General features: G+C 46.2%; 1 protein-coding gene across 1 annotated transcript; it reads left to right on the top strand.

Annotated features, from left to right (window-relative positions):
* Positions 1-1,443: 1,443 nt before the first annotated feature.
* On the top strand, positions 1,444-9,259 carry katnal1 (katanin p60 subunit A-like 1; the record flags this gene model as incomplete). The annotated part of the gene is made up of 10 exons (XM_080550091.1): positions 1,444-1,605; positions 2,128-2,288; positions 2,748-2,898; positions 3,238-3,365; positions 3,569-3,674; positions 5,042-5,200; positions 5,513-5,639; positions 6,998-7,132; positions 7,343-7,469; positions 7,761-9,259. The coding sequence occupies 10 exons, from the start codon at positions 1,444-1,446 to the stop codon at positions 7,957-7,959; spliced, it is 1,455 nt and encodes a 484-aa protein (XP_080406217.1). The 3' UTR covers positions 7,960-9,259.
* Between the last annotated feature and the right edge of the window lie 321 nt (positions 9,260-9,580).

Genomic DNA, 9,580 nt, shown 5'->3' on the forward strand with positions numbered 1-9,580 from the left:
TCTGCCCAAAACACCACCAGGTGGCAGTACTCAACCAGTTGTTGTAGTAACTCCTGAATCCAGTCAGCTGGCTAGCTAGCTGTCTCCTGTTAGCCCATATTAGCTCCCGTTAGCTTTGGCTCTTATTAACTTTATTACCTTCCATTAGCTTCTGTTAGCTTTTCCTCTGTCAGGTGGATGTACTCACGGATGATCGCTACTTCTGATACCAGTTGTCGTGTTTTTGTCCGTTAGAGTAACTTGCTCGTCTGATGTGCGTGGGTATAATAATGACTCACACGACAAGGGATTCTCCGTTTCTGGTTCTTTAGTGAACTTCTTCAATACACAATACAAGATACAACTAATTGTGTCCCAGATGGCAGGTTAATAGATTAGCAGGTTAATAGATGACGGGAGAACTAGCTCTGGCACAGAACAGCAGCTTTGCTGTCCATACCAATGAGCGTTGTTCCCTTAACTGGCCGTTACGTAACCAAGGTAACGAGCTATATCTCTCTCTGGGTGATCATGTGACATACAGTAACCAATCAACAATTACAACAGGGAAAGCCATCCATGGTGGACTGTCTCACAATATTATTGACAGCTGCCGTTCACGAGCTGCGGCGGCCCCGCCCCCTCTTCCTGTCTCCCGCCTACGTCATCAGCATTCTCCACACGGCGTCTCTCCGCGGCCATGGTAACAGCACTGTGTAACGGACCACTGCACCGAACAACAGAGACAAGTGTTTCTCACCGAGGTAAAATGATATTATTTACACGAAGATCATCGGAAATTATATTCGTTTAGCTTTTAGTGGTTCGGTTGTACTGCGTGCACGTTTAATACATCATATATAAGGACATTTCTGTTGCCATGCTATTCGTTTTGTTGTCTGTGTGGCCTATCTGGGCGTAAACTGACTAAGAGAGCATGACGGGAAGTGTCGTTTTATTTGATCATCTCGTCTGAAGGATCAAACGCAAAGATCTCCGTGATAAACTACAAACCCCAACATTACTGACATGCGGCGATAGAACCAGCTTTATTTAATTCATTGATACATTGGATAGATCCTCTGTGTGCATGCAGACTAGTTTTAAATAGTGAAGAATATGGGTATAGGTAGCTACAGTATTCGCATGCATTCTATTGACATATGTGCAATATGTATTTTTGCCACAGACAGTATTTGAAAATGATGTGTTAGCTGTATGGCCATCGCACTGCAGACAGGTATGCCACTGTCAGCATTCTTTGTTGTCAATACAGTGAAGTGATTTCATAATGTCTATCTTACTTGGGAGAGCAATGTACTCATCTTAATTGATTAAGAGGGAGAAGTAGCACAGGCTGACTGGCCTTTAGCACTAGAATATTTTCTTATCAACCATTCGTGATTTGCAATAAGATTCAATTCTATTCTCTGTGTTTTTCCCTGCCAGATATCCTCTCACAACATGAATTTGTCAGAGATCTGTGACAATGCAAAGAAGGGCCGTGAGTATGCCTTACTGGGCAACTATGATTCGTCCGTCTTGTACTACCAAGGAGTGATTCAACAGATCTACAAACACTGCCAGTCCCTCAGAGACCCAGCCCTCAAAGTGAAATGGCAACAGGTGAGACAGTTATGTTAACATCACGGTCTGTTTTCTACAGCGATATGTCTCTCTGTGTGTGACACTCTTGAACAGAAAACACTTCCTTTCAGGAGGTGTGTCATCTGCTTGCTTTGATGTTTGTGCTTTTACGTCACACTTATACCCAACAAACATGTGACTTATCTGCTTGAATAAACGTTAAATACAAATAAAAAATTTAAAAAATTCAAGCCTGAATATATATATACCGGTATATATGTTATGGTACATGTGGGAATACGGTACATGTGGGAAAACTAGGGTTAGGTGCTATGGGGTTAGGGGTAGGGTTAGGGTTAAGGTTAGGGTTAGACATGTACCAAGTCACCCTAGCACCTAACCCTAACCCTAGTTTTCCCACATGTACCGTAACATATATATTATATATAGCTTCTTTAAAAATTTTATTTTATTTTACAGAAGAACATTCTAAGATGAATTATTAATGAAACCCCTTGTGATGTATGCTTTGACCCTTTCTCTCTCTGTGACTGTGTCCAGGTGAGGCAGGAGCTGTTGGAGGAGTACGAGCAGGTGAAAGGCATCGTGGGAACCTTAGACAGCTTTAAGGCGGACAAGCCTGTGGACTTCCCTGCGCCTCGACCCGAGGAGGGGCCCCGGGACCCTGCGGTCTGGCCTCCACCTACCCCCGCTGAGCACAGGTCAGCAGTCCTCAACTTCTTAAATGTCCCCAAACTTAATAACTGTCCCCACAACGATAGTGCCCCACTGACACAGCACAGCAAAGGTAAGCGATAGTACAGCCACACAGATGAGTGGCTCAGCTGAATAGTTTGGGGAGACAGACAGCATGTAACGTTATACTGTAGCTCCAGTAACAGATTGTGGCTGTGTATATGTTGGGAGTTATCTGCACTCAAGCGATTATGTCAGAACTTCACAGTACTTATCAAGTGGAGCAGAGTTCAGAGTGCATTGTATTCACTGATAAGGGTGCAAGGGAAAACACTTCCTGTAACCAAATGAATACCACTGACTCAACTCAAGCTATTTCCTTTTGTGTGCAGATGGTGCTTAGCAGAACGTGAACACGGACAGAACACGCCAATGTTTCTGTGTTAAACGTGTGTGTCGCTGTGTGTGTGTGTGTCTGTGTGTAGGGCCCCGGTCCCTGTGAAGCGTCCCACCAGCGGCGGCGTGAAGCCCCAGAGGAAGGACTCCCCTGGTCTGCAGCACAGGGGGGCGGGGGGGCGCCCCCAGAATAACCCCAAAAGAGACACCCGCGCCACCAAGGCCAAAGACGACAACAAGGTCAGTGAACTACAGACACAGACGATCCCAAATCAGCCACTGAATGAGAGTAGATGAATAAATTAAGTCAGTCTGATTTTATTTCACAATTGAAAATACGTTTAGTTTTTTATTTTAATGGTCCTTTGACTCTAGTCAGAATGGAAATGTATATTGTGTACAATCCAGTCATTTGGTCAATCAACCAACCAATCAATGATATAGGGAAGTGTAACTGTGCGTGTGTGTGTGCGTGTGCGTGTGCGTGTGCGTGTGCGTGTGTGTGTGTGTGTGTGTGCGCGTGTGTGTGCGTGTGCGTGTGCGTGTGCGTGTGTGTGTGTGTGCGTGTGTGTCTTCCAGGGTAAGAAGGCGGCAGGAGAGGGGGCAGCTGAGGGCGAGCTGAGGAAGTTTGACGGCTCGGGGTACGACAATGATCTGGTGGACGCACTGGAGAGAGATATCGTATCCCGCAACCCCAACATACACTGGTACAGTAGACACACACACACACACACACACACACACACACACACACACACACACACACACTGCTGCCCATGCAGGGGTTACACATTGCTGACTGTGAAGCAACATACATATATTGCTGCTCTTGCAGGGATGGTATTGTTGATGTGTGTGTGTGTGTGTGTGTGTGTGTGTGTGTGTGTGTGTGTGTGTGTGTGTGTTGCAGGGATGACATTGCTGATCTGGAGGATGCTAAGAAGCTGCTGAGGGAGGCTGTGGTGCTGCCCATGTGGATGCCTGACTTCTTCAAGGGCATCCGCCGCCCGTGGAAGGTAACAGAGAGGGAGGGAGAGAGGGAGAGGGAGGGAGGGAGAGAGGGAGAGATGGAGAGAGAGAGGGAGAGAGAGGGAGAGAGAGAGAGAGGGAGGGAGGGAGAGAGGTAGGGAGAGAGAGAGGGAGGGAGAGAGAGAGGGAGAGAGAGAGAGAGAGACGGGGAGAGAGAGAGAGAGAGACGGGGAGAGAGAGGGAGGGAGGGAGGGAGAGAGGGAGGGAAGTAGGGAGAGAGAGAGGGAGAGAGGGAGGGAGAGGGAGAGGGAGAGAGAGAGAGAGAGAGAGAGAGAGAGAGAGAGAGAGAGAGAAGGAGAGCAGGTGATCTACAGTCATACTACTCCCAGCCTCACAATGACATCATGACTCACTCTGAATGGCCAATCAGGGGTTTCTTCATGCTGTCTATCCTCCTCTGAGCCAATCACATGGGGGGTTGATTCCCCTCAGGCCCAATCACATGAGCGTGAAAGCGTTCTGAGTCATAAGAACACAATACATGTTCGCTTATGTACCAAACCATGAGTGGACACACAAACAGTGGACAGACGTTTTTTTTTATTTGAAGAAACAACATATCCAGAGGCTCCTTCGTTCTATTCACTCTTTTCACTCAAGCTGTCATACCCCTCTCAGTCCAGTGGGTGGCGTTATTGTAAAGGACAAGCAGTGTGTAGCTCAACTATGACCCCTTTCTCAACAACTTAAATAGGTTCCTTTCCTTAAAGGCTTGACTTCATCACAATTGAAGGGCTCCATGCTGGTCTCATCTGACCTGTTATTTCCTACTAGATCATGGTAGATGGGGGACAGAGGGGCATAGCTATCTAGACCACTAGAACACTGTCCCTCTGTCTTTTTAAGTAATTTTTTCTTTTTTTATTGTGATAGAGACCGTAGAGATTTTGACAGGAAGGATGGGTGAGACAGAGAGGAGGGATGACATGAAGGATATGTCCCCGGACGGAATTGAACCGGGAACCCTGCGGTTACATGGTCAACGCTTAACCCGCTACGCCACCTAAGCGCCCCTCCCTCTGTCTACCTAATCCAGTACATTGCCAGTGTCCTCTTATAACACCCTCACTTATTTGGGAAAGGCCTTATCTCTCCTCTAAGATGACAGTCCTTGTCCACATGGGAAAGCATAGTAAAGGCTCAATATCATAAACACACACTCATTGAACTTCGTGGCCACATGGCACTACCTACATTTATTTTTATTAAATGTTTTTATATAACTGATGGGCGATCCTTACGTTTATGTGTCTATGTGAGTCATTTTGTTGTGAAATGTGGATGATAAATGGCGGTTGTGTTTTTATGACGTGTGTGTGTGTGTGTAACATGGTCATGCCTCCCCCTCTGCCAGGGTGTGTTAATGGTCGGCCCCCCAGGGACAGGGAAGACCATGTTGGCCAAAGCCGTGGCCACGGAGTGTGGCACCACCTTCTTCAACGTGTCCTCCTCCACCCTCACCTCCAAGTACCGGGGCGAGTCAGAGAAACTGGTCCGCCTGCTGTTCGAGATGGTGAGTGCGCGTGTGTGAGTGTGTGAGTGTGTGAGTGTGTGTGAGTGTGTGAGTGTGTGAGTGTGTGTGTGTGTGTCGTGTAAGTGTGTGAGTGTGTGAGTGTGTGAGTGTGTGTGCGCGTGTGTGCGTGTGTGTGTGTGCGCCTGTCCATGTGCTGTAAAGGGCAATATTTTCCACCAACTTAGGAAGATGGTGATTTGTGGCCCTGTTGCACTGACCCTGAGATTTTGAAAAGGTGTGACGATTAATATAAAGATACTACGGTACTATTTGGTAATAGAAGAGGATTTTCATCTGAATGTTCTGTTCCAGGCACGGTTTTACGCTCCGACCACCATCTTCATTGATGAGGTCGACTCCATCTGTGGCAGACGGGGGACGTCAGACGAACACGAGGCCAGTCGCCGGGTCAAATCAGAACTGCTGGTTCAGATGGACGGTGAGATGCTGGCAGGGGGGTTGGGGTAATGTGCTGATATTGAGATACTGGTTTTTGTTTATTTGTTTATTTAAAAGGATCCCCATTAGCTTATGCCGTAGCAGTTTGCTAATCTTCCTGGGGTCCACAGGTAAAAGGTGCGTTCATTTAAAGGCTCTAGCCACACTAGTGTCTGTTGTATCAGTGATTTAAAAGTGAACGGTCAACTGTCTCAAATGCTTTGGACAGAGCAGCACAGGACTGTCCGTTGTCAAGAGCACAATATCCTTTAAAACAAGAGGTGTTCTGTGACCAGATCTAAAACCAAATTGAAAAGTATTTATATTTCAAAAATGATTGTTAGCTAAAGATTCAAGGGTTTTGGCTAAGCAAGATGGCTTGGAAATTGGGCGGTAATTATTAAGGTCTCTCCAGTCACCACCCTTGTGAAGTGGAAGCACATGAGCAGTTTTCCTAATCTTTGGAACAATCCCCATGCTAAGAGAAAGATTAAAAATAGTGTTATGGGCTCAATTATAACCGAGGCAGCTAACCTCAAAGGATCAGGGTCCAGAAAGTCAGCAGACTATCCTCCGTCGTCACCCACTTCAGTGAGGAACCCAAAAGAGAACCTTTTATTTCATTTATTTATTTGACCTTTATTTAAGCAGATAAAATCAGTTGAGAACATATTCTCATTTTCAATGACGATCTGGCCAAGAGGCCCTGGCAAGAATAAAAACAAACATATACCGGTAAACAGAAATCCTCAGGGTCAACATAGAACAATACGTACAATACATGAGAACGGCAAAGACAGTGAAGATCCATAAATAAAAACAAATCAACTAACCTATGTGTGGAAAGAGAGCGGGGGATGTGCGTGTGTGTGCGTGCGTGTGCGTAATGCGTATATGGGTATGTGTATGTAACCTACAAGGATTCCTATCCTCCAAGTGTTCTGGACCTGATTGGCAGGTCTCATTTTGATTATGCTGACCCATTTGAGAGGCATACAGAAATGCACACTATTTAGTGTTGATTTAGGCTACGCACTCTCAGATTTCGCTGTCATTTGATGGATCACTGCCTGTGGTGTTGAATATCAGCTAGGCTATCACCACTATCGCGCTTGCAAAAGGCTCATACTGTGTGGTTGTTTTTATGCGAAAAAATGTGGTTCCGTCATAAACATTGTCGACCCCAGGTTTAGCCAATTAAAAAACGAGGACGTTTTTTAGCCATCACGTTCGAATTCCATTGATCAAATCACAGAGTGATTTCATAAATTTTCGTACCAACTTTCTGAGGAACTAGTGTGGCCGGTAGCATATGACTGTACCACTTATTTCATATACGGACTGTACCATTCTGGCCAGGTGTGGGGGGTGCTCTAGACAACGACGACCCCTCTAAGATGGTGATGGTCCTGGCCGCCACCAACTTCCCCTGGGACATCGACGAGGCGCTGCGGCGACGTTTAGAGAAGAGGATCTACATTCCCTTGCCCACAGGTGACCTCTGACCTTTCACCCTGAAACCTGACCCTTTCTACCCCACACCACCTACTTACATCCTGGCCTCGGTTGAATACAAATGCATTCATCCCTCCTCTCCTCCTACATAGCTTACAACCCATTATTTTGACTTTGTAGCTGTTATATTTCTTATTTAACTCTCGTGTGTGTGTGTGTGTGTGTGTGTGTGTGTGTGTGTGTGTGTAGCTGTGGGGCGTGCAGAGCTGCTGAAGATCAATCTGAGGGAGGTGGATGTGGCTGCTGATGTAGACCTCGGTTTCATCGCTGAAAAGATCCAGGGCTTCTCTGGAGCAGATATCACCAACGTCTGCAGGTGTGTGTGTGCGTGCGTGTTTCTCTATCTGTGTGAGCTCGTGAGCTTGTGAGAGTGACTGTCTGTGTGGGCGTGTGAACTAGGTGATGAGCTTCTGCTCCTGTAAGTTTGTCATCATGATGACATCGCTCGTATCTTGTTGCTAACTTGAGAGAAAAGAGAAGGAAACTAAAAAAGGCCTGTGCCTTATATACAGAGGAACCTGTCTGTGATGTCGACGAGTGTTAAACGTGTTGTTGTTTGTGTGTCTCTGTGTGTGTGTGTGTGTGTGTGTGTGTGTTCCCCTCTCAGGGACGCAGCTATGATGGCCATGCGGCGGCGCATCCAGGGCCTGAGTCCAGAGGAGATCAGGGCTCTGGACAAGGAGGAGCTCCAGATGCCCGTCACCATGGAGGACTTCCTCCTCACCCTCAAGAAGATCTCCAAGTCCGTCTCCGCCGCCGACCTGGAGAAATACGAGACCTGGATGTCAGAGTTCGGCTCCGTGTAGAAACTCTGTGTAAGGACCGGAGCGGCCTGGAGTGTTGAGTACGAAGCAGAGAGGACCAGGAGTGTGTGATCAGGAGTGTGTGATCAGAAGAGTATACACGGGGGGGAGCCACAGGAGCCTCGCTCTCTCCCGCTCACGACGGATCCCACACTTCCTGGAGCGTGTTCTAAACTCTGAACACGGTTGTCCTGTGGTACTTGATCATCTCCAGTAGTTCACCTGACTGTGCTAGCCATGGAGAGAGCAGGGGAGGGCAGCCATACCCCTAACCTCTGCTAACCTCTGCTCCTGGTTGGACTGATACTTGAAAGTGACGTCCCTCTTTGATTGTGAACAATGTTCTAAACCTGCTAATTCTGAAAGGCTTGCGCACGCGCAGACACACACACACACACACACACACACACACACACACACACACACACACACAGACTAAAGAAGACATGTAATGCACAGTAGCTGAGTGAGGATGGGTTCAGCAGTTTTAGTACCTTTTTATAGTGTCTGGAGATGCACGACTCAGTTATGGAAAGGACTCTGTAGGATATAGAAAGGAACTCCTACAGAGGTGATGTCATATCATATGTGTGTGAGAGTCGTTGATGACCAAGAAGTGGATTTCTCTTTCCTCCCAGCACCACAGTCAGTGTGGAGGTGGTGTTTGTGCATGTTATTTTTTTTCGTTCTGGTGACGCCCTACTGACTACCATTCTCACACCAAGGAGGCCTCTGGCTGGTGCACGACTACGGAGACTGTTTTTAAAAGTCAATTACATTCCTTTGTTTATTTAATTTATATGGTTTATAAATGTTTTTAGGATGTATAGGCTATTCATAAATGTTGAGCAAGATGCACTCTTTTATTGTTGTTTTTTATTCATTTTTGTTGTTGTTGCAACACTGAATTACTTGAGAAGAAACTGAACAGGAAATGAAAGTATGTCGGAAACACTTAATAGCGACCCACCGCTGTCCAGTTTCAAGTCAACAGATGCATTCGTATCAGTTAAGGTACTAAAATAAAGTTTTGCCAGCATATGTTTGTTTGCCCAGTTCAGCTGACCTGAGTACAGCCTCATGCTCGGTGTCTGTAGGTACACGGGCAGACAGGAGGAAATACACTGATTGATTGTGCTTTCTTTAGTTTTTTTACTCTGTCTTTTGTGTTGCAGAACAGGAAACCTGCTGCAAACCGGTCAGGCCAGTCTAAATGTAAACACTTTTAACATCTGTAATGTTACTTTTAGTCTATTTCTGTATAATACATGAAATGAAATGAAAAATGTTACTATAAAAACATTTCCCGAAGGTATGATGTCTGAGGTCCTTCTGTCTTTGGTCCTTCTGTCTGTCAGTGTTTAGATGTGTGCCTGTGTGAGAGAGAGAAGTGTTTGATGTGTTAGATGTGTGCCTGTGTGAGAGAGAGAAGTGTTTGATGTGTTAGATGTGTGCCTGTGTGAGAGAGAGAAGTGTTTGATGTGTTAGATGTGTGCCTGTGTGTGAGAGAGAAGTGTTTGATGTGTTAGATGTGTGCCTGTGTGAGAGAGAGAAGTGGTTGATGTGTTAGATGTGTGCCTGTGAGAGAGAGAGAAGTGTTTGATGTGTTAGATGTGTGCCTGTG

This window comes from Nansenia antarctica (genome assembly GCF_963989245.1).
Source record: "Nansenia antarctica genome assembly, chromosome: 20".
NCBI lineage: Eukaryota > Metazoa > Chordata > Actinopteri > Argentiniformes > Microstomatidae > Nansenia > Nansenia antarctica.